The sequence below is a fragment of the Macaca nemestrina genome, chromosome 10, assembly GCF_043159975.1.
Source record: "Macaca nemestrina isolate mMacNem1 chromosome 10, mMacNem.hap1, whole genome shotgun sequence".
In the NCBI taxonomy this organism is placed as follows: domain Eukaryota; kingdom Metazoa; phylum Chordata; class Mammalia; order Primates; family Cercopithecidae; genus Macaca; species Macaca nemestrina.
Genome location: NC_092134.1, coordinates 75686183 through 75711094, shown reverse-complemented (window position 1 = coordinate 75711094; position 24912 = coordinate 75686183). Strand labels below are relative to the sequence as shown.

The 24912-nt window shown below is 43.6% G+C and overlaps 1 protein-coding gene across 5 annotated transcripts in view; it reads left to right on the top strand.

Moving 5' to 3' along the window:
* The window catches only part of LOC105474084 (OS9 endoplasmic reticulum lectin), a 28622-nt gene extending 5342 nt beyond the window's left edge, over positions 1-23280 (top strand). Inside the window, exons 6-15 of one of the 5 annotated variants that reach the window (XM_011728406.2) lie at positions 17492-17702; positions 17813-17917; positions 18131-18231; positions 18412-18463; positions 19572-19660; positions 19854-20132; positions 20703-20892; positions 21806-21970; positions 22113-22225; positions 22506-23280. In XM_011728406.2, the coding sequence (XP_011726708.1) occupies positions 17492-17702; positions 17813-17917; positions 18131-18231; positions 18412-18463; positions 19572-19660; positions 19854-20132; positions 20703-20892; positions 21806-21970; positions 22113-22225; positions 22506-22631 (1431 nt within the window). In that variant the 3' untranslated portion in view covers positions 22632-23280. Of the gene's footprint in view, positions 1-17491; positions 17703-17812; positions 18232-18411; positions 18464-19571; positions 19661-19853; positions 20133-20702; positions 20893-21805; positions 21971-22112; positions 22226-22505 lie in introns of all 5 variants that reach the window. The other 4 variants (XM_011728407.2, XM_011728404.2, XM_011728409.2 and 1 more) reach the window with 4 other exon arrangements.
* The last annotated feature ends 1632 nt before the right edge of the window (positions 23281-24912 follow it).

Here is a 24912-nt window from a genome sequence, read left to right as displayed (position 1 = left end):
CAAGCAGGATAAATGCCATGAGCAGTGAAGTGCAGCCTGCAGGGGAGCACACAGTCAGGACGGAGTCCAGGGTAAAAAGGAGGCCTCTTGGGAAAAGTGACCTTTGAACTGACATTGGAGGATGAGGAGTTAGCCTAGCAGATGGAGAGGATGGTGTGGGGAAGAAGAGGGCATTCCAAATGGAAGGTGCGCTAAGTGCAAAAGGCCTGGAGACAAGAGGCAATGGCCTATCCCAGGAACTGACAGATATTCACAGGGACTGATGGGGATAATCATGGGAAGAGGAGTATAGGAGATGAGTCTGGGCAGTTGGTAGGGGACAGGTCACGAAGGGCTCTGTAGCTATGATGAGGAGTTTAGACAATCCAAGAGACAGTGGTTGGGGGAGGCAATGAGGTATCTGAAGCAGAATGATGACATATTCAGGTTTGGATTTGAAGGTCCACTCTAGCTGGAGTATAGCAAAGATTGAGAGCTCACTTAGGCAGCTGCAGTAATCCAGGTATGAAATAAAAGTGGCCGGGGAATGAAGAAATGTGAATATTTGGAGAGAGATTTAGGGGGCAAAATCAATAGAGTAAGAAGGATTCAAGAATGATTTCCAGGCTTCTGGCTTGTGCAGTTAGATAGACGGTGATTCGTGTTACTGAGATAGGTATAATGGGAACAGGAGTAGGTGTGATGAAGGTAAATGGTGAGGCGATCAGGTAGAGATTTCCAAGGAGGCTGTGGATCTCTGGGTCTGGAGTTCAGCAGAGAGATCTGAATTGAACCCAGAGGTGGGGAGTCATCCTCGTCTCAGCTACAACTGAAGCCAAGGTATGGATGAAATCCCCCAAGGAAACAGTATCTAATGAGAAAAATGGGACAGAACTTCAAGGAAGCCAATATTGAGAGCATGGGAAGAAGAGGGCTTTGCCAGAAGAAGGGGCCAGAGAGGAGGCTATGGTGACATGGAAATGAGGAAGGACATATCTCAAGGGGAAATTGGTCCATGGTGTTGGCTGTGCCTGAACCTTCAAGGAAGAGGAGGATTAAAAACTGCTTGTAGGCAATCATAGTCATTATTATTTTAATAAAGGCAAAACATGTACATGGAAATAAAAAATCCAGACAGTAGAGAAGAGAGCCAGATGGAAAGTATAAATCCTCTACTCCCAGGCACTCCTGACCAGTCCTTTGGTTGGACTTAATGATAGACGTCATTGGTGATCTTTGCTGGGGCAATTTGAGCAGAGTGGTGAAGATGAGGTGTTGAGAAAAGTGGTGAAAAAGTGGAACTCAGCAGGGCATGGTGGCTCATGCCTGTAATCCCAGCACTTTGGGAGGCCAAGGTAGGCAAATCACTTGAGGTCAGGAGTTCGAGAACAGCCTGGCCAATATGGTGAAGCCCCATGTCTAGTAAAAATACAAAATTAGCTAGGTGTGGTGGTGGGTGCCTGTAATCCCAGCTACTTGGGAGGCTGAGGCAGGAGAATTGCTTGAACCCAGGAGGCAGAGGTCGCAGTGAGCTGAGATCGCGCCATTGTACTCAAGCCTGGATGACAGAGTGAGACTCTGTCTCAAAGGAAAAGAATGGAAATCTTTGAAGAATTTTGGCTATGAAGGAGAGATAAAAGGTAAGCATTAGTGAGAGGTGCTGGGGGATTGAGAGAGGGGGCATTCTGTGTTTGGTGTGTGTTTTAAGATAGAATAGATTAGAACATGTTGAAGGCTGTTGGGTGAATGTTAGTGGAGAGGAGGAGAGGGAGGTGAAGATACAGTAGAGAGAATGAGAAAAGAATATGGGCAGGGCTGGGATGCAGAATCCTGGGAGAGCAATTTGCCTCAAAAGGAAGGTCTAGGGTCGTAACTGGAAGTGTATTTGCTAATGAGTCTGGAGGTTTTGGTGGCAGAAAGTTGAGGCCATTCCTATCTGGTTGCTTCTAGTTGTCAGTTCTTATGCCACTTGCCTAGGTGATCAAGTAAAGCCCCTACTCCAGGGCAGGCACTGTGACCTGTTGCTGGCCTGATGCCTCCTCAGTAGGAAGAGCGTGCATGTTGTTTGTTGAAAGTGCAGTCTCTGTGGGGCTAGGGAACAACTGGTTAGCTATGTGGAATTAAATAAATTTCTATTTATTGGTGTGTGTTTTAAGATGCAACAGACTAGAATATTTTGAAGGCTGTTGGGGGGATGTTAGTGAAGAGGAGGAGAGGGAGATCAAGGTGTAGTAGAAAGAATGAGAAAAAAATGTGGACAGGGCTGGGATGCAGAACCCTGGGAGAGTAATTTGCCTCAAAAGGAAGGTCTAGGGTAGTAGGCCAATTCAATTCTTATCAAGTAAAATTCTAGAGATATCAAAGTTTTAAGTTATAAAACATAATTATACCAAAAAAAATGTCATAGAGACCCATAAATTCACTGCCAAATTAAACAGATGTTAATGTTTTGCCTGATTTGCTTCAGATCTCTGGTTTAAAAAAAGGAATAAAATACTTATGCTAATAGCTAAAGCCCACCTTCATATTTAATCACTCCCTCCTCACCAGAAACAACCACAACCCTCACTATGCTTGTTTTGTATTTTTATTAATGGTATATATGTATTACAGACAATAGATAGTGTTTTGTATTTTAAAATTGTACATCAGGAGTATCAACTTGTTTTTTTCACTGATCAGTGTGTTTGCCACTCCATGGCATGACGTGGAGCTCTGGTTGAGTGATTTTTTTTTTTTTTTTTGGAGACAAAGTCTCGCTCTGTCACCCAGACTGGAGTACAGTAGCACAATCTAGGCTCACTGCAACCTCTGCCTCCTGGGTTCAAGTGATTCTGCTGCCTCAGCCTCCTGAGTAGCTGGGACTATAGGCACCCGCCACCATGCCCAGCTAATTTTTATATTTTTAGTAGGGAAGGGGTTTCACCATGTTGGCCAGGCTGGTCTTGAACTCCTGACCTCAAGTGGTCCACCTGCCTCAGCCTCCCGAAGTGCTGGGATTACAGGTGCGAGCTACCATGCCCAGCCTGGTTGAGTGATTTTAATGTCTATATTGTGTTTCATTGCTTACTTACCCATTCCTCTGTTGATAAACAGTTGGGTTTCAACTCTAATGCCCTTATACACAGTGCTGCAATGTAGGTCTTATTGTGAGTGTACAAGAATTTCTCCAGGGAAATACCTAGAAAGTAGAATCACTGGGTTACAGGAGTGTATGTTATTGGTGAATTCAATTTTTTGTTTGTTTGTTTTGTTCTGTTTTTCTGAGACAGAGTTTCACTCTTGTTGCCCAGGCTGGAGTGAAATGGCGCGATCTTGGCTCACTGCAACCTCTGCCTCTCAGGTTCAAGCGATTCTCCTGCCTCAGCCTCCAGACTAGCTGGGACTACAGGCGCCCACCACCATGCCCAGCTAATTTTTGTATTTTTAGTGGAGACGGGGTTTCACCATCTTGGCCAGGCTGGTCCCAAACTCCTGACCTTGTGATCCGTCTGCCTTGGCCTCCCAAAGTGCTGGGATGACAGGCGTGAGCCACCATGCCCAGCCCTCAATTTTTTTAATGATTGAAAAAATATATAACCTAAAAGTTCATTCTAACAGTCTTTAAGTGTACAATTCAGTGGAAACACTCACAATGTTCTGTCACCATCACTACTATTTCGAAAACTTTTTTCATCATCCCAAACAAAAATAACTATTTCTCCCTCTCCCAGACTCTGTTCTACTTTCTGTCTGTATCAGTTTCCTGTTCGAGGTACTTTATATGAGTGGAATCATACAAGATTTGTCCTTTTGTGTCTGGCTTATTTCACTTAGCATGGTGTTTTCAAGGTTCATCCATGTTGTAGCATATATCAGAATTTTATTCCTTTTTATGGCTTAATCATGTTCCATTGTCTGTATATACATTTTGTTTACCTATTTGTTGATGGATGGACACTTGGGTTTTCTTCTTTTGGTTATTGTGAATAATGCTGTGATGAACATTGGTGTTCAAGTATCTGTTTGAGTCCTGTTTTCAGTTCTTTTGGGTCTGTACCTAGGAGTAGAATGTGCCTTATGGTAATTCTAGGTTTAATTTTTTTAGGAACTGCTGAACTGTTTTTCCATAGCAGCTGCATCATTTTACATTCCTAGTAGCAGTGCATAGGGTTCCAGTTTCTCCATGCTATCTCCATCACTTATTTTCCTTTCTTTTGTTTTCTTTTTCTTTTTTTTTTTTTTTTTCAGTAATAGCCATCTTAATGGGTGTGAAGTAGTATCTCATAGTGGTTTTTGATTTGCATTTCCCTAGTAACTAATGATGTTGAACATCTTTCATGTGCTTGGTGACCATTTGTATATCTTTTTTGGAGAAATGTCTATTCAAATCCTCTGCCCATTTTTGAATTGAGTTGGTTTTTCTTGGTGAGTTGTGAGAGTTCTTTATGTAATATATTCTGAATATTAATCCCTTATCAGATCTATGCTTTGTAAATATTTTCTCCCATCCTGTGGTTGCCTTTTTACTATCTTTTGTTTTGCTTTGTTTTTTGAGACAGAGTTTCACTCTTGTTGCCCGGGCTGGAGTGCAATGGCGCAATCTCAGCTAACTGTGACCTCCGCCTCCCAGGTTCAAGCGATTCTCCAGCCTCAGCAGTGTCCTTTGGCACACAAAAGCTTTTAATTTTGATTTCCAAGAGTTTTATAGTTTTAGCTCTTAAATTTAAGTCTTTGATTCATTTGAGGTTAATATTTTTTTCTTAGAGATGGGGGTCTCGTTATGTTGCCCAGACTAGCCTTAAACTCCTGGGCTCAGGTAAGCTTCTTACTTCAGCTTCTGAATAGCTGGGATTATAAGGGTGTGCCATTGTGCCCAGCTGCTGATTTTGAGTTAATTTTTGTATATGGTGTAATTTTTGCATATAGTACAACTTCATTGTTTTGAATATGGATATCCAGTTTTCCTGGCACCATTTGTTGAAAAGATTGTCCTTTCCCCATGGAATATTCTTGATATCCTTACCAAAAATCAATTGACAATATATGTGAGGGTTTATTTCTGGCCTTTCTATTCTATTCCATTGGTAAATATGTCTGTCTTTATGCCAGGATCACACTGTTTTGAGTATAGTAGCTTTGTATTAAGATTTAAGTCAGGAAATGTGAGTCCTCTAACTTTGTTCTTTTTTTTTTTAAGATTGTTATGGGTATTTGGGATCCCTGGAAATTCCATGTGAATTTTAAGATTTTTTTTCTACAAAAAACACCATTGGATGCCTTTCATTTATTTTTCACTCCTAATCACTCTAAAACTTCCAGTACTATATTGAATAGAAATGAAAAAAGTGTCTATCCTTGTCTTGTTCCTAATCTTAGGGGAGAAGCTTTCAATGTTTCACCATTGAGTATGATGTTAGTTGTGGGTTTTTCTTATATGGACTTTATCAATAATTGAAGACATTCCCTCCTGTTCCTAGTTGATTGTTTTTTACATGAAAAGGTTATTTAATTTATCAAGTGCATTTTCTGCATCAGTTGAGATGGTCATGTGGGTTTTTTCCCCTTCAGTCTATTAATATAGTGTATGACATTGATTTACCTATGTTGAACCATCCTTGCATTCTTGGAGTGAATCCAACATAAATCATGATGTATAATGCTTTAATATGCTGCTGAATTTGGTTTGCTACCATTTAGTTGAGGAATTTTGCATCTGTATGTATAAAAGATATTAGTCGCTAGGCGTGGTGGCTCACACCTGTAATCCCAGCACTTTGGAAGGCCAAGGCAGGTGGATCATCTGAGGTCAGGAGTTTGAGACCAGCCTGGCCAACATGGTGAAACCCCGTCTGTACTGAAAATACAAAAATTAGCTGAATGTGGTGGCACCCACCTGTAATCCCAGCTACTCAGGAAACTGAGGCAGGGGAATTGCTTGAACCTGGGTGATGGAGGTTGCAGCGAGCCAGGATTGCACACTGCACTCCAGCCTAAATGACAGAGCAAGACTCCATCTCAAAAAAAAAAAAAAAAAAAGATATTAGTCTATTGTTTTCTTGTAGTGTTTTGTAGTAGTATTGTCTAGCTTTGATACTATGGCAATGCCAGTCTCACAGAATAAGTTAGGAAGGCATTCTTTATAAATTTCAGATTTAATTATTTTGTCACCTACATTCTGTCTATCTATACTTTGTCTTTTTTGTTTATAGTGTCTTAAATGAATTTTAATTTAAAAAAATTTAAATTCCAATATAGTCAAACTTATCAGTCTTTTTCTTTATACCTTGTACATTTTATGTTTTTTATTTAATCCTTTCCTATTTACTATTCATTTTTTGGGGGGGTTTCTAAAAAAGTAGAAAAGTGTGAATAGAGTTTCTCATACTTTGGACTACAATTCAATACAAATTTATCTTAATGTATGTTATAAGATTAGGACCTAGATACACCTATTTTCCACAGTTGCCCCAGCACTGTTTATTGAATACACCATACATTCCTCTCTGATTTGTAATGCCTCCTCAGTTATTTACCAAGTTCTCAAATATATGTGCATTTTCTTCTTGGCTTCTCTTTTGTTCCAATAGTCTATCTATTCTTATGTCATTACCACATTGTTTTAATTACTATAGCTTTTTCATAAATCTTGGTATATGGTAGGATATACTTGCCTTTATTCTTCAAAACTGTCAGGCCTATCATTGGTCAAGTTCTATTAAAACTCCTTTTGGGGATTTTGGTTAGAATTTAATTTTAGACTGATTTGGAGAGAATTGATACTTTATAATCTGAAGCCTTCACACACTATGAACATGTTTGTTTCCATTTGCTTGTTGTCCTATACTTTAGTAAAGTTTTAATTTTCTCTAAAAATTCTTGTACATCTTATGTGAGATTAGTCTTAGATACCTTATAGTTTTTATTTTTGTATTGTTTGTGTATACAAATATTTCAAACATACAGGACCTTATAGTTTTTTGATTCTATTTTAAATAGCATCTTTTACAAATTTCATTTTCTTTATTGTTATTATTATTTGAGATGGGGTCTTGTTCTGTCATCAAGGCTGAGGTGCGATCTTGGATCACTGTAACCTCTGCCTCCCAGGTTCAAGTGATTCTCTGCTTCAGCCTCCCGAGTAGCTGGGATTACAGGTGTGCACCACCATGCCCGGCTAATTATTGTGTTTTTTTTAGAGAGGGGGTTTCACCATGTTGGCCAGGCTAGTCTCAAACTCCTGGCCTCATGTGATCCACCCTTGGCCTACTAAAGTGTTGGGATTACAGGCATGAGCCACCGTGCCTGGCCAAAAATTCCGTTTTCTGATTGTTGCTGGCACATGGTCACATTATTGGTTTTACATATTGATCTTATATTCAGCAACTTTTTTTGAACTCTTTCATTTTTAGTAGTTCACAAATGCTTGTGGATTTTCTGTATAGATAATTATGTCATTTGCAAGAGAGACAGTTTTGGTTTCTTCCTTTCTAAGTCTTATACATTTCATTTTTCTTATACCTCAAATGCAACAGAAGTGGCAATGATGGGCATCCTTGACTTGTTTCTGACTTTAAAGGGGATGCTCCTGAAGTTTCACTGTTAGCATGATGTTTTCCTGCGGCTTTTTGCAGATACCTTTTATCAGGTATGTGAAGTTCCATTCTGTACCTAGACTGCTGGATATTTTCACCATGTACAGGTGTGGAATTTTAACACATGCTTATTCTGTGTCTATTGAGATAGTGATATGGTTTTTTTAATATTAAAAATGTTAAATTTATAGTTTTTTTTTATTCTTTCATTTCTGGGATAATCCATGGTCATGAAGTATTTTTTATACATTGCTATATTCAATATCCTGATAGTATAATTAACTTTTATAGCTATTTTCATAAGTGGATTGGTCTGTAATTTTCTGTTCTTATACTTACTTTGTTTTTGTATAAAGTTACATTCACTTCATAAAATGTCTTGAGGAGCTTCCCTCTTTTTCTGCTCCGTGGAGCAGTTTGCTAAGATAGAGATTATTCTTCAAAGGTTAGGTAGGGTCGGGTGTGGTGGTTCATGCCTGTAATCCCAGCACTTTGGGAGGCCAAGGCAGGAAGATTGCTTGAGCCTAGGAGCCCAGCCTGAGCAACATAATGAGACTCCTGTCTCTCCAAAAAAAAGTTTTAAATTAGCGTGGTGTGGTGGTGTACACCTGTAGTCCCAGCTACTTGGGAGCCTGAAGCAGGAGGATTGCTTGAGTTGGAGAGGTTGAGGCTGTTAGGAGCTGTTACGCCACTGGACTCCAGCCTGGGTGACAGAGCATGACTCTATCTCAAAAAAAAAAAAAAAAAAGGTTAGATAAAGTGAATCCTCCCCATCCCCGCAATATGCTACAAAACTGGTATATTGTGGGGATGGTTGTTGCTACTGATTTAATTTAATTTATTTAAAGATTGTAAGGCTTTTTAGGTTTGCTCCATCATGAAGCTTTAATAAAGTATAGTTTCATAGGCCATTATTCATTTGTCTAAATTTTCAAATGTATTAGCATAAAATTACAGGTTTTTTAATAAACTCTTTTTATAGATATATCCTCTTTTGCTTTCCTAATATTGACTTTGCCTTTTCTCTTTTTTCTTGATCTATGTTGCCAGAGGCTTGTCTACTTTATTAGTCCAATAATCACCTTTTGGTTTTGTTTATCCTGTTGTCCATTTAGTATTTCACTAACATTGTATTAGTCCATTCTTACATTGTTATAAAGAAATACCTGTGACTGGGCAATTTACAAAGAAAAGAGGTTTGTCTCACAGTTGTGCTGGCCATACAGGAAGCATAGCAGCCTCTACTTCCGGGGAGGATTTAGGAAGCTTCAATCATCGTGAAAGGCAAATGGGGAGCCAGAGTCTCACATGGCAGGAGCAGGAGCAAAAGAGAGAGGGGGGACGTGCTACAACCAGATCTCTTGAGAACTCACTCACTATCACGAGATAGCACATAGTGCTTTATGTGCCACCATGCCTGGCTAATTTTTGTATTTTTAGTAGAGACGGGGTTTCTCCATGTTGATCAGGCTGGTCTCGAACTCCTGACCTCAGGTGATCCACCTGCCTCGGCCTCCCAAAGTGCTGGGATTATAGGCGTGAGCCATTGTGCCCCGCCACACGTTCACTATTTTATCTTTGTTATTTCCTTCCTTCTCCTTTCTTTGTGTTATTCTGATTTCTTTTTTTCTAACAACTTGAATTTTGTTTAACATTAAAAAATTCTGGCCAGGCATGGTAGCTCATGCCCTATAATCCTAGCATTTTGGGAGGCCAAGGTGGAAGGATCACTTGAGGCTAGGCGTTTGAGACCAGCCTAGGTAACACAATGAGACCCTGCCTCTGTGGAAAAAAAAAAAAAAAAAAAAAAACCAGGTGTGGTGGTATGTGCTGTGGTCCCAGCTACTTGGGAGGCTGAGTTGGGAGGATCTCTTCAACCCAGGAGGTCAAGGCTACAGTGAGCTATGAACACGCCACTGCGCTCCAGCCTTGGTGACACAGCAAGACATCATCTCAAATTTTTTAAATAAAAAATTCTATATTAAATTTTCTGAATAGGCATCACATCCACATAACTCAACTATAGAAATGCTTAAAAGATATACAGAGAAAAGGATTAACACATCTTGTCCCTCATTAGCCTCTTTCCATCCTTAAAGAAAGGTAACCATTGTTAATTTCTTTATATACTCTGAGATTTTTTTAAATGCACATATAAGCATATATCTTCGCACTCTTTCCAAATAAATATATATATCTAAAACCTTACTTGGGCCAGGTGTCGTGTGTCATGCCTGTAATCCTAGCACTTTGGGAAGTGGAGGCAGGAAGATCACTTTAGGCCAGTAGTTTGAGACCAGCCTGGCCAATGTAGTGAGATTCCATCTCTACAAAAAAATATTTAGTCAGGTGTGGTAGTGTGTGCCTGTGGTCCCAGCTGCTCAGGAGGCTGATAAGGGAGGATCTTTTCAGCCCAGGAGGTCAAGGTTGCAGTGAGCTGTTGTCATACCATTGCACTCCAGCCTGAGCAACAGAGTGATACTCTGCCTCAAAAAAAAAAAAAAAAAAGTCATCCTTATTCCTGTATATAGTTTCTGTTATTCTGTTATATAGCTGTATCATTGTTTATCTAAATAGTTCCCTGTTGATGGACATTTAGCTTGTTTTAAATCTTTTATTAACACACGAGTGCTGCAGTGAATAATCTTGTACTTATAGAATATATGTAAATTAAGTTCCTGGAAGTAAGTTTGTGTAATTTTGCTATGTACTGCCAAATTACTCTGCTTAGGTAAATTACTTTCCCTCTAACAATGTATGGGAATGCTGATTTCCCTATAGCCATGCCAACCCCGTATATTTTTAAACTTTTGGATTTTGGCCATCATCAGCTAGGCATCAGAGAAAGAATGATTTCTTAGTGTGGTTTTAATTTGCATTTCTCTTAAGAAAAAAAATGTCTAATTTTACTCACTTAAGGGTTGTCTCTATTCCCTTCTTTACTCTTTTCTTTCAGCTATCCAAATTCTTTGCTCATTTTCCTAATGGCTTACTGGTCTTTTTCTTGTCAATTTACAAGAACTGTATACAGTAGAGATATTATCCTTTTGTCTGTGATATAAGTTGCAAATATTTTTACAGCTTCTTCAGCGAAATGCTTACCTCACTAATTTTCAATCTGTCTTCTCTCTTAATTATACACTTAAAGCTCTACATTTCACTCTGAGTACTATTTTGGTTGCATCCCTCAAATTTTAATATGTGATGTTTCCATTTTCATTATGGTTTCTACATGCTTCTGAACTTATTTAGAATTAGCTTAATATATTTCTAAACAAATGTGTTTTGCTTTGTTGTTTTTATATGATTGCTGTTGGTTTCTAATTTTATGCCATTGTGTCAATGATTCTTTTGGAGATTGTTGAGACTTTCTTTTTGATGAATTTTTAAAAATTGTATGTTTGTGCTTGAAAGCATGTCTTTTCTCCATTTAAGCAGTTCAAGATGTTCATTGTATTGTTCAGATTTTCTACAACTTTATGTTGAGTTGACTCGTGATCATTGAAAGAACTCTGTTAATATTCCCACTGTGATGGTGGATTTGGCAATTTTGTTAATTTTTTATTTATATGTTTTAAGGCCATGTTTAATTTTGAAATTAAATAATTTATAGGTTTTCTAATGTTGAACCAACTTTGCATTCCTGAAATGGACCGAATGTGGTCATATATATTATCCTTGACTATCCTTTTTTTTTTTTTTTAATTATTATTATTTTTTTTGAGACAGAGTCTTACTCTGTCACCCAGGCTGGAGTGCAGTGGCATGATCTTAGCTCACTGAAACCTCCGTCTCCCAGGTTCAAGAGATTCTTGTGCGTCAGCCTCCCAAGTAGCTGGAATTACAGGTGTGCGCCACCATGCCCAGCTAATTTTTGTATTTTTAGTAGAGACGGCGTTTCACCATGTTGGCCAGGCTGGTCGCGAACTCCTGACCTCAATCTGCTTGCCTTGACCTCCTGAAGAGCTGGGATTACAGGCGTGAGCCACCCACACCTGGCTGAGGGTAGATTTTTAACTACTGATCCATTTTCTGAAGTAGTTTTAGGAATATTCAAAGTTTTCTATTTCTTCTTTGGTTAGTTTAAGTTTTCTTTTCAGGAGTTTGTTCATTTCATCTGACTTTTAAGGTTTATTGGCATAAAGTTCATTATATTCTTCTATCTTTTTAATCTCTGTGGCATCTGTAATGAGGTTCCTCTTTTCATTCCTTATGGGTTATTTTTGCGTCACTCATTTGGTATTGGTCAGTTGCATCAGAGGTAAGTCAGTTTTATTAGTCTTTTCAAAGAACCAACTTTTGGCTCTGTTGAGCTTCTCTGTTGTATTTGTTTTCTATTAATTTCTACTCTAATCTTTCTTTTCCTCCCTTCTACTTTTCTGGGTTTATTTTGCTGTTTGTTCAACTTCTTGAAATGAATGCCTAGCTCATTCATTTTTCAGCTTTTCCTCTTTTATATCTCATAAATTTGTCTCCAACTACCTATATATCTCTCACAAGTTTTTAATGGCTATTTTAAATTCCTTATATAATTATTAAATAGATAATACTTTCCCATGATACAAAATCCAGAAAATACTATTTAAAAGGTATGTAATGAAATATTTCCCGGCTGGGCACGGTGGCTTATGCCTGTAATCCCAGCACTTTAGGAGGCCGAGGCAGGTGGACCACCTGAGGTCAAGAGTTCAAGACCAGCCTGGCCAACATGGTGAAACCTCGTCTCTACTAAAAATACAAAAATTAGCGGGGTGTGGTGGGGCATGTCTGTAGTCCCAGCTACTCAGGAGGCTGAGGCAGGAGAATCGCTTGAACCCGGGAGGCAGAGGTTGCAGTGAGCCGAGCCAAAATCACGCCACTATGCTCCAGCCTGGGCGACAGAGCAAGACTCTGTCTCAAAAAAAAAAAAAAGAAATATTTCCCTCCCTTACTTGTCTCTCATCTGCTTATTTCCCATTCTCTCCCCACCATCCCTTCTCCAGCTCCACAGGTTATCCCTGGTCTTATTTTTGCATGTATCCTTCCAGCCTTTTTTTGTATGATTATAAACAATTATGAATGGAGATTCTTATTTCCTTTCCTTTTTATTTATAAACAATATATAGTAAATTAAACACACTGTTCTATACCTTGCTTTTATTTCCCTTGACAATAAACCTTAGAGATCTTTCAATGGCAGTACATCTTTTTTTTTTTTTTTTTCTTTTTTGAGACGGATTCTTGCTCTGTTGCCCAGGCTGGGGTGGAGTGGTGTGATCTCGGCTCCTTGCAACCTACGCCCCCTGGGTTCAAGGGATTCTCCTGCCTCAGCCTCCCGAGTAGCTGGGACTACAGGTATACACCACCACACCCAGCTAATTTTTGTATTTTTAGTAGAAACAGGGTTTCACCATGTTGGCCAGGATGGTCTCAGTCTCTTGACCTCATGATCCACCTGCCTTGGCTTCCCAAAGTATTGAGATTACAGGCATGAGCCACCACACCTGGCCCTTTTTAGTTTTTATAGCTGCATAAAGTTCCATTGTGTGTTCCATCATTTTGTCACCATTATTCTACTGGTTGAAATAGTTCCCCCCCTAATTCTTTTGTTATCACAAATGATTATTACATTGTACATATATGCATGTGTAAATATCTCTTATATATAATTGGGCTGGGCACAGTGGCTAATGCCAATAATCCCAGCACTTTGGGAGACTGAGGAGAGAAGATCACTTGAGCCCAGGAGTATGAGACCAGCTTGGGCAATACAGCAAGACCCTGCATCTATAAAAAAAGAAAAGAAAGTAAGCAAAAAAAAAGCATAATTGCCAGTTGCAAGTTATGGATATTTAAAGATTGTCTTTTTTGAAACCTTTTATTACAGAAACTTAAAAACATATATAAACTCCCTACAAAGGTGTATCTGTGGTTCCCTGTCTTTGGACACATAGGATGGTATTCCTGTTCTCTATTTCATTTATTTTTGTTCTATTTTTTCCCTCTGCTGGCTCTTGGTTTAGTGTGTTCTTCTTTTTCTAGTTTCTTAAGGTAGAAGGGTAGATTATGGAGTCAAGATTTTGTTTTTAAAAAATTGATGCTTATAGCTATGAATTTCCCTCTAAGCACTACTTCAGCTGCATCCTGTAAGTTTGGATATGTCGTGTCTTCAGTTTCATTCATTTTTGAGGTATTGTATAGTTTTCTTTTGATTTTTTTTCCTTTAACTCATTGGTTACTTATGAGATTATTGTTTAATTTCTACATATTTCTGAACTTCCAAATTTTTTTCCTTATTCATTTCTAATTTTATTCCATTGTGGTCAGAGAACACACCTTGTATGACTTAAATTCTTAATTCTTTGAACGTATTTATTAATGTAATGGCTACTTTTAAGTCTTTGTGAGATCCAACATCTGGGCCCTCTCATGGGTGGTTTCTGTTGCCTGCATATTTTTCCTATATATGTTTCATACTTTACTGTTTCTGCATGTTTTGTAATTGTTGAAAACCATTTTAGATAGTATGTTGCAGTAACTCCAGATAGAAATTCTTGCCCTCCACCCCATGGCTTTTGTTTGTTCAGTGACTTGGCTGAACTACTTGAGTGGAGTCTCTTTCCCTCACAACATGAAGCCTCTAGTGTCTTCTCAGAGGGCAATCTTGGCCCTGCACACAGCCACACTAGATGACAGTGGTTTCAACAGGCTCTTTCTGACTGTTTCTTTCATGAATTTGTTAAGCCATCTGCCTCTGCTGGTATCACCCCCAGCTGTTAGGCTCCACTCATTGCCAACTAATTGCTTTATTGTTTTCGACATGTGGGGCATAAGTTGTTCCATAGTTTGGTCCAGTTAATTGTGGGCCCCTTTGTCAGGCTAGTTTTTGAGGGCAATATGTAGGTTTGTTATGACTCCAGGACGGCTCTCAGTTGCCCTTTCCCTGGTTCTCTCTGTTAAACTAGCTGTCCCAAAGTTTAGCCTGTTGCTATCACGGAGCAATCAGCCTCCTTTTAATTGCCTCCTGCCAAAATCTCTACATTTTTGAAGTGCCTGTAAGCTTGAATTTCCCCATACTCTGTTTCATATTAAGTCAGGTCCTTTGGAGAATGTTAGAGCTGTGTGTTCTTATGGACTGCCTCTCCTGCTGGGCAAAATCTCCCAGGCCCTGCTCTGGAGTTGGGGTCAGGAACAATGGCTTGCTTCCCTTGGAAGGACATTCCTGTTTTATGAGCAGGGAGCTAGGCAGGGATGACAGCCTCTACTCTCTTAGTTTGCATCTCCTTTTGTGAACCCTCCACTCTCTGAGCAAGCTTCAGTGAGGGCAATCAGGGCCCTGATACTCTTGTCCCACTGCACTTGAAGTAAAGCCTCTGCCCTGTGGGTGGGGCTGGGTGGAGGAAGGGAGCCCTTGATCTTTTTTAGGAATTTAGTTGCTGTACCTTGGAGCTCGTGGCCCTCCTGGTAAAACACCATATACCATATCTCATGACTGGATATTAAGAGAATAGGAAGTCCCTCCCCCCTTCCACCGCCCCACCCCACCTTTTTTTTAAACTACACTCACCTGCTGGAGTGGAGCTTTTGTCAAACTGAGCTATTGGGTGGGGTTGTAGTAACTCCAGATAGAAATTCCTGCCCTCCACCCCATGGCTTTTGTGGAGGGAGCAGGTCATGGCTCAAGTGCTGCAAATTCTCACTATTCAAGATTTAGTAGCTGGGCATGGTGGCTAACACCTGTAATTCCAGCACTTTGGGTGGGAGGATTGCTTGAGCCCAGGAGTTTGAGAAAGCCTGGACAACACAGTGGGACCCTGTCTCTACAAAAAATTTTTAAAAATTAGTTGGATATGGTGGCACACACCTGTAGTCCTACCTTGGGAGGTTGAAGTGGGAAGATTGCTTGAACCTAGGAGGTTGAGGATTCAGTGAGCTGTGATCGTGCCACTGCACTCCAGCCTGGGTGGCACAGTGAGACCCTGTCTGAAAAAAAAAAAGATTTAGTAGATTTTCTTGAGTAAACATTTCCTCATTTGTTATATGTCCTTAGGAAAATTTCCAAAGAGTTTAAATGCTGTGTGTTTTTTTGTTTGTTTGTATTGAGACAGAGTTTTGCTCTTGTTGCCCAGGCTGGAGTGCAATGGCACGATCTCAGCTCACCACAACCTCCGCCTCCCAGGTTCAAGCGGTTCTCCTGCCTCAGCCTCCCAAGTAGCTGGGATTACAGGCATGTGCCACGAGGCCGGCTAATTTTGTATTTTTAGTAGAGATGGGGTTTCTCCACGTTGGTCAGGCTGGTCTCAAATTCCTCACCTCAGGTGATCTGCCTGCCTCGGCCTCCCAAAGTGCTGGGATTACAGGTGTGAGCCACTGCTCCTGGCCATGCTTTGTGTTTTTAAATTTTCATCAGTTATGGAGTTTCCCTGTGGAGTGTGCGAAGTCCCTCATGCTGCCATTTCAGAAGTAGGACCTCTCCCACTTTTTGTTTGTTTTTGAGACAAGGTCTTGCTTTCCACACAGGTTGGAGTGCAGTGACATGATCTTGGCTCACTGTAACTTTGATCTTCTTTTTTTTTTTTTTTTTTTTTTTTTTTTTGAGACGGAGTCTCGCTCTGTCACCCAGGCTGGAGTGCAGTGGCCGGATCTCAGCTCACTGCAAGCTCTGCCTCCCGGGTTCACGCCATTCTCCTGCCTCAGCCTCCCAAGTAGCTGGGACTACAGGCGCCCGCCACCTCGCCCGGCTAGTTTTTTTTGTATTTCTTAATAGAGACGGGGTTTCACCGTGTTAGCCAGGATGGTCTCGATCTCCTGACCTCGTGATCCGCCCGTCTCGGCCTCCCAAAGTGCTGGGATTACAGGCTTGAGCCACCGCGCCCGGCCAACTTTGATCTTCTTAACGGAAGATCCCTTAAGTCTCAGTCTCCCAAATAACTGAGACTACAGGTGCACACCACCACACATGGCTAATTTTTAAAAATTTTTTGTGGAGATAAGTCTCACTATGTTGCCAAGGCTGGTCTTGAATTTTTGGCATCAAGCCATCCTCCTGCCTTGGCCTCCCAAAGTGTTGGGATTACAGTTGTGAACCACCAGGCTGTCTTTTAATAGTTATTTTAGAAATTAGAATATTGCATGCTTAATTTATCAAAGGCCAATCAATATCTTTACCCTCTTTCTGAATGATATAAGAATCTTAGAATTGTTTGAAGTTTTTAACCATATACACATATATGAAAAATACATATTTATACACAAATATATATACACTTTAAAAAATAATACAGGCCAGGCCTCATGGCTCATGTCTGTAATCCCAGCACTTTGGGAGGCTAAGGCGGGTGGATCACCTGAGGTCAGGAGTTCAAGACCAGCTGGGCCAACACAGTGAAACCCCATCTCTACAAAAATACAAAAATTAGCCAGGCATAATGGCAGGTGCCTGTAATCCCAGCTACTTGAGAGACTGAGGCTGGAGAATCGCTTGAATCCAGGAGCGGAGGTTGCAGTGAGCCGAGATCATGCCATTGCACTCCAGCCTGGGTGACAGAGCGAGAATCCATCTCAATAATAATAATAATAATACATATATAAAGCAAATATAAGTATATATATATACACACACACAATATTTGTACAAAATAAGAATATGAAACACAAATTGGTTACCTACAGTTAAACTGCCTGAGTTCAGTTCCTGTTTTTACCACTTAAAAGCTGGTCAACCTGAACAAGTGCCTTAACTGCATCACACCTGTTTCTTGAGGCACGAAGTTGAGATACCAATACCCCTTCACTGGGTCTTTGTGATAATTAAGTGAGCAAATTTATGTAAAGTGCCATATGCACAGTGTATGCACAATGCTTGACAGATAATCAGTGCTTAGTAAAGACACCTGCTCTAAGAACTAAAGCAAGTTATTGTTGGTGATTAAGTGTATTCACCCTTTCTGTCCTGGCAGTTCCTCTGTGACGAGGGTGCAGGTATTTCTGGGGACTACATCGATCGCGTGGACGAGCCCTTGTCCTGCTCTTATGTGCTGACCATTCGCACTCCTCGGCTCTGCCCCCACCCTCTCCTCCGGCCCCCACCCAGTGCTGCACCCCAGGCCATCCTCTGTCACCCTTCCCTGCAGCCTGAGGAGTACATGGCCTACGTTCAGAGGCAAGCAGGTGAGTAATTAGAGAAGGAGGAGAAGATACGGGGGTAGGGGGTGGCAAAAGATCAAGTATTGAATAGCCAGAGGAATGCGTTCCTGGCCTGCTTGCATGCTGTTTCTCAGTAGACTCAAAGCAGTATGGAGATAAAATCATAGAGGAGCTGCAAGATTTGGGCCCCCAAGTGTGGAGTGAGACCAAGTCTGGGGTGGCACCCCAAAAGATGGCAGGTAGGACCTTGTTTCACCTGTTCCATGAAACTCGCTTCCATTTTTTCCCTTCCCCTGATCTTACTGTCCTGACTGACTGGTGGGGTGGAGTGGGAGAGTACCATGGGCCCTCATCCCTTGGTGATAGAGGAGGGGAAGGGACCCCATCCTATTTGCTCCTTTCTGTCTCACCCCTCCTGTCAGATCAATGTCTCCCTGTTCTCTGTACCCTAGGTGGGAGCCCGACCAAGGATGACAGTAAGGACTCAGATTTCTGGAAGATGCTTAATGAACCAGAGGACCAGGCCCCAGGAGGGGAGGAGATGCAGGCTGAGGTGAGACCAGCTGCCTCAGAGGAGCGGGATGGGAATGGGGAGGGTCACTGTAGCTGGGGTCATTGTGAGGTGACCTACATCTACCTAGGGATGCAAGGATATCCCCAGAACCTTTGCCTTCATAGTATGGAGGGCATGAACAGGCTTTCATACTTGACTCTTTCCTTTTCTCCTTGTCAGGAGCAGGACCCAAGCCCTGAGGCAACAGATTCAGCTCCAGGTGCTCCCAATGGTGAGTGAACCTTCCATGTCTCCTTTACCATATATATTTTAGGATTGGCAGGGATAGAGATGGAAGGGAGAGCTAAGCACTGGGAGGGAGATTGAGTAGCCAGGCCAGCAGCAAATTCATTTTTACAGGAGTTAATACTCTTTGTAGACAGCACTGCTATTTTAGCAAGGTGGCAGAACACAGTAGCTCCACCACTTGGTGACTTTGTAATTCACTTAACCTCAATTTTCTTACCCATAAAATGAGGGTAATAACCCCTACCCTAGAGAGTTGCACGGGATTAAATGAGAATGCATCCATAATTCATAGTAGAAGGCCTGGAACTGAATAAACTAAATGGTTAATATTTGTGGAAAGAGGAGAAGGGTTCCAGGGAAGATAAGTCCTTAGCCCCAGGATCTCCTCTGTAGTCCTAAAAGCTGGAGTGACTGCCAGAAAGGCCTCAGAAGTGCATGGAAGAGTGGGGACTTAGCAGCTTGTTGGCATCCATCTCTCCTACCGGAGTGTCCACCTTAGAACAGTGCTCTCTGCAGACGAATGTTTGCCCTTGTCTCACTATTTAACAGGTAAACCCTAGAGGCAGGGACCGTGTCCTTCCTTGGTCTCTCATTACCTGTCCTTAGGAATCCAAAGAGCACTTAGGAGTGCAGTAGCGCACACCTGTAATCGTAGTTACTTGGAAGGCTGATGCAGAAAGATTGCTTGAGCCCAGGAATTCAAGATCAGCTTGGGCAACATAGTAACACTCCATGTTGAAAAAGAGCCGGGTGCGATGGCTCATGCCTGTAATCCCAGCACTTTGGGAGGCTGAGGCAGGTGGATCACCTGAGGTCAAGAGTTTGAGACAAACCTGGCCAACATAGTGAAACCCCATCTCCACTAAAAATACAAAAATTAGCTGGGCGTGGTGGCAGGCGCCTGTAATCCCAGCTACTTGGGAGGCTGAGGCAGGAGAATCTCTTGAACCCGGGTGGCAGAGGTTGCAGCGAGCAGAGATTGCACCACTGCACTCTAGCTTGGGTGACAGTGCAAGACTCCGTCTCAAAAAAAAAAAAAAAAAATTTAAACACAACAGAACTGGTTCATGATTATTACTCTTTCATCTCAGATTTTCAGAACAACGTGCAGGTCAAAGTCATTCGAAGCCCTGCAGATTTGATTCGATTCATAGAGGAGCTGAAAGGTGGAACAAAAAAGGTATAGGCCATGCTCAGGGAATGGGTAGAACCCACCTCCCAACTGCGAGCATTTGAAAACCTACGCTGACCTGGGACTCAACTCCTGGGTCCCCCAGTACCACACACCTGCTACTATTTGTCTGCCCCCCACCATGTGTCTCTGTTGAAACTCCAACTGTCTACCTCTTTCTCCCCACTCCCTACCCACCCAGGGGAAGCCAAATATAGGCCAAGAGCAGCCTGTGGATGATGCTGCAGAAGTCCCTCAGAGGGAACCAGAGGAGAAGGAAAGGGGTGATCCAGAACGGCAGAGAGAAATGGAAGAAGAGGAGGATGAGGATGAGGATGAGGATGAAGATGAAGATGAACAGCAGTTACTGGGAGAATTTGAGAAGGAACTGGAAGGGATCCTGCTTCCGTCAGACCGAGACCGGCTCCGTTCGGAGGTGAAGGCTGGCATGGAGAGGGAACTGGAGAACATCATCCAGGAGGCAAGCCCAGCTCCTCCTCCTGTTAATTCCACAGCCGCCTGGTCCCGTGAAGCAGGACAGGCTGAGGGACTAAAAGAAACAGAGAGCACAGCACAGGGCAAGGACGGGGCACTTGGAAATGATAGCTGTTTCCCTAATTAATCGGGGCTATTGGGGAAGGGGGACCAGAGAGAGGCACAAGACTTAAATATCAGACTCTCTGGCCAGGCACAGTGGCTCACGCTGTAATCCCAGCACTTTGGGAGGCCGAGGTGAGCAGATCACCTGAGGTCAGGAGTTCAAGACCAGCCTGGCCAACATGGTGAAACCCTCTCTACTAAAAATGCAAAAAACTTAGCCAGGCATGGCAATGGGCACCTGTAATCCCAGCTCCTTGGAAGGCTGAGGCAAGAGAATCTCTTGAACCCGGGAGGCGGAGGTTGTAGTGAGCCGAGATGGCACCACTGTACTCCAGCCTGGGTGATGAGCAAAACTCCATTTCAAAATATCAGACTCTCCTACACAGCCCAGCCCGCTGGCTGCCTCCACGCCCCAGACCCTTGACTCACTCTCTTCTCTTGGGTATTCCAGACCGAGAAGGAGCTGGACCCAGATGGACTGAAGAAGGAGTCAGAGCGGGATCGGGCAATGCTGGCTCTGACATCCACTCTCAACAAACTCATCAAAAGACTGGAGAAAAAACAGAGTCCAGAGCTGGTGAAGAAGCACAAGAAAAAGAGGGTTGTCCCCAAAAAACCTCCTCCATCACCCCAACCTACAGGTGAGAGCAGTCAGACAAGAAGGAGTAGCCCAGTCCGTTGTTTTCATCCCTCAGCTGGTCCTATTCCCAGAGGGGACCCTGTTCCTTCCCTTCTGAGGGTGCTCATTCTCTCCCCGCTTTCTGGAACACTGTCCTCACTTGCGCCTGCTTCCCATCACCATCATCCCTTTGCGTGCTTACCTCCTATTCATCCCTCTGGGAAGCAGCTTTTAGAGCATGTCTGCCTGTTTTCTGGTTTGCTCCGGTACACCCAGTACCTAGCACTCTGCCTGGCACACAATGGATGATCAGTAGGTAGTAATTGAATGCTTGCGAGTCTATATGTGAAAACCACACATCTATGAAGGATGCAACCTGTCAACATTTAGGACTTTGCACCAAGAGAGTCCCCAGCTGTCAGGGCATGAATAGGAGAGCCCAGCCGCACATGAGCCAATAGCCTGGATAGACTTTAAATTATATCTTCTTCTTGCATCCCCTTGTGTCCATTTCATAGGGTCCTATGGGTGTGGACATCAGATGTTCCAAATGAAATGTTCCAGTTTCAAACCCTCCATCCCATTCTCCCTATAAACATTGAAATGTCTTTAAAGTCCTAACATATGGAGGAGGAGACCACACTTTTCCAACCTGCTTCTTCAGACAAAACTTTGTTGGTGCAGGTGGCCTGCTTTTGGCTTCAGAAAACATTTGTTTTCCTATAGGTGATGGGCGGAATTATTGGGTAGGGTGGGAAGACGGAAGGCAGCAATTGGTGGAGGGAGCTCTATAGGCTGAATTGGGAGTGGGGGCACACATTTTTTTGAGCCCTGGCTCATACACATGTTGAGATGGAATAGCTGCCAAAGCTGCCACCCCTAACCCTGGAGTCATGCCTCTGCTTTGTGTTTCCCTGTGTGTCTCCCCCTCTAAGAGGAGGATCCTGAGCACAGAGTCCGGGTCCGGGTCACCAAGCTCCGTCTCGGAGGCCCTAATCAGGATCTGACTGTCCTCGAGATGAAACGGGAAAACCCACAGCTGAAACAAATCGAGGGGCTGGTGAAGGAGCTGCTGGAGAGGGAGGGACTCACAGCTGCAGGTGGGCCCTGGAGGGCGGCTGGACCCAGCACTGTCGGAAGGGCAAGCTGCCGGAAGTGGAGGGGCTGGGACCAGTGGGGCAGGGGGCCTGCCCTGAGGCTCCCAGCCATCCTCTCCTCTCACTGCATACTGCTCCTTTCCAGGGAAAATTGAGATCAAAATTGTCCGCCCATGGGCTGAAGGAACTGAAGAGGGTGCACGTTGGTTGACTGATGAGGACACAAGAAACCTCAAGGAGATCTTCTTCAATATCTTGGTGAGAGGCTTCTACCCCCAAGTCCTGGCCCCCAGGCCTCCTGTCCCCAGCCCGCCTGGAGTGGAGGTGTGGGCCTGCCCCAGCCATGCCGTTGCTGAGCTTCCGTTTCCTGATCTGTAAGACAAGGCTAGGGTTCCAGTGATTCAGAGTGCTGCCATGCAGGAAGAGCCTCTCAGGACATGGGTGTCCTCATTCCCTGCCTTCCCCCAGCTGCCTGGCCCAGGACTTCCTTGAGCTCAACAGCGAGTAGCTCCAGCCCACCTCTACCCTCTCCCACCAGGTGCCGGGAGCTGAAGAGGCCCAGAAGGAACGCCAGCGGCAGAAAGAGCTGGAGAGCAATTACCGCCGGGTGTGGGGCTCTCAAGGTGGGGAGGGCACAGGGGACCTGGACGAATTTGACTTCTGAGACCAACACTGCACTTGACCCTTCATAGAATCCAGAGTCTTCCTGGACTGGCCTGCCTCCTCCCCACCTCCCCACCCTGGGACCCCTGAGGGCCAAACAGCAGAGTGGAGCTGAGCTGTGGACCTCTCGGGCAATTCTGTGGGTGTGGGGGCCCTGGGTGAATGCTGCCACCCCAGCTGGCAGCCACCTTGAGAGCTCACCCGGCCTGTGATGTTTGCTCTCCTGAGCTTTCGCTCAATCCTCTTCCTCTTCCTCTGTGGCTTTTCTTGTTATTGTACTCTAATGATAGGATATTCCCTGCTCCCTACCTGGAGATTCGGTAGGATCTTCTGAGTGGAGGTGGGTAGAGAGAGCAAGGAGGGCAGGACACTTAGCAGGCACTGAGCAAGCAGGCCTCCACCTGCCCTTAGTGCTGTTTGGAGTTGCTTTACCCCCTTCTCTTGAATTGCCTTGAGATGTCCTTCTCCCTTTCCCTGCCCACCCTGTCCCCTACAATTTGTGCTTCTGAGTTGAGGAGCCTTCACCTCTGTTGCTGAGGAAATGGGAGAATGCTGCCCATCACCTCCAGCACAATCCCAGTGAAAAAGGTGTGAAGCATCCACCATGTTCTTGAACAATCAGGTTTCTAAATAAAGAACTGGACCATCAATCTGTCAACCTTTTTTGTGGGGTGGGGGTTCCAGCAGGGAGGAGGCTCAGTGTTCTTTTCAGATCATGCTCTGATCCTGTTCTTTGCTCCCCACTCCCCAGGTACTATAAACAGGGGCTGGGGTATGCAGGAAGAGACCAGAGTGGCTAAATGAAGCCTGGCCTGGCAAGGATTGAAAGAAACACTTGCAGTACCGTCATCTTCTTTTTCTCATCTGTCTGTTTCTGTTCCTTCCCTTCTCTTGCACCAAGTCTTTCCCTATCATTTCCCCCTTTATACCCTGAAAGCCAAAATGCACACCATGGAGTTCCCCACAGCGGGGATCTTCCTTCTGCTGCGGTCTCGCCCACAGCATGCTCCAGATTCCATTTGTCACCCACACCCCTACCCACCTGTCCTTTCAACATTTCCCAAAAAGACCTCCACCTTTGGGCATGCCCAGAGAGAGGGCTGCTGCCCACACATGCCAGTTTCTTAGTGTGCCAAGGGTATGTGGGCCTGGTGTCTCCCTTTCTTCTTCACTACCAAGTGCAAGCATGGGTCCCCCAACATGCCTCCTCCCAGTGTGGAGGACTCTTGATTTTTTTTTTCTTTCTTTTATTGAGACAAGAGTCTCGCTCTGTTGCCCAGGCCGGAGTGCAGTGGCCCGATCTCAGCTCACTGCAACCTCTGCCTCCCAGGTTCAAGCAGTTCTGCCTCAGCCTCCCAGTGACTGGGATTAAAGGCATGCACCACCATGCTCTGCTAATTTTGCTCTGAGGTGAACGGCCTTTCTGCTGAAGGCTCCCCCCGGGCTCACAGGAAAGAAAAGGGATAGAGGAGCCAGGCACGGTGGCTCACCCCTGTAGTCCTAGTACTTTGGGAGGCTGAGGCGGGAGGATCACTTGAGGCCAGGTGTTCGAGACCAGCCTGGCCAACATGGTGAAACCCTGTCTCTAATAAAAATACAAAAAATTAACTGAGTGTGGTGGCGGGTGCCCATAATCCCAGCTACACGGGAGGCTGAGGCAGGAGAATCGCTTGAACCCTGGAGGCGGAGGTTGCGGTGAGCTGAGATCACGCCACTGCACTCCAACCTGGGCGACACTGTGAGACTGTCTCAAAAAAAAAAAAAAGGATAGAGGGCCGGGAACTCCCACATGTCTGTAAATGGAGAGTGAAGGATTCAACTGTTGAAGGAAGCTCTTGCTGAATGTGGACTAGTGCTTACTGTGCATGCTATGCTTACGTTGTTTTGTTTTGAAGTGTAAATTGGCAGACTTAGAAAACCCTGCTTCCCCTGGTCCATCTGTGCCCCCTGAGGGAGGGATGCTCTAGCTGGGCAAGAGCTTAGACACTGCCTTGAGGGCAGCAGTAGTCAGAATGCTGTGCCCAGACCACACCCCTCATCTCCCACCAGCGGAGCCTTGAACAAGTCACTTAACTTTCTAAATGCTGTTTCTTCATTGGTAAATTGTAGACAACAGTACTGGCTTTTTAAGATGGTTGCGAGGATTTAATGACATAGAGTGTATGTCTTGCTTTTAGCACAGAACCTGGCCCGAAGTAAGTGCTCACTAGCTTTCTATTATAAGCTAGCTCCTGAGTTCTGAAAAGACTGGGTTACTTGGAAGCAAGGGTCTCAGGAGTCCC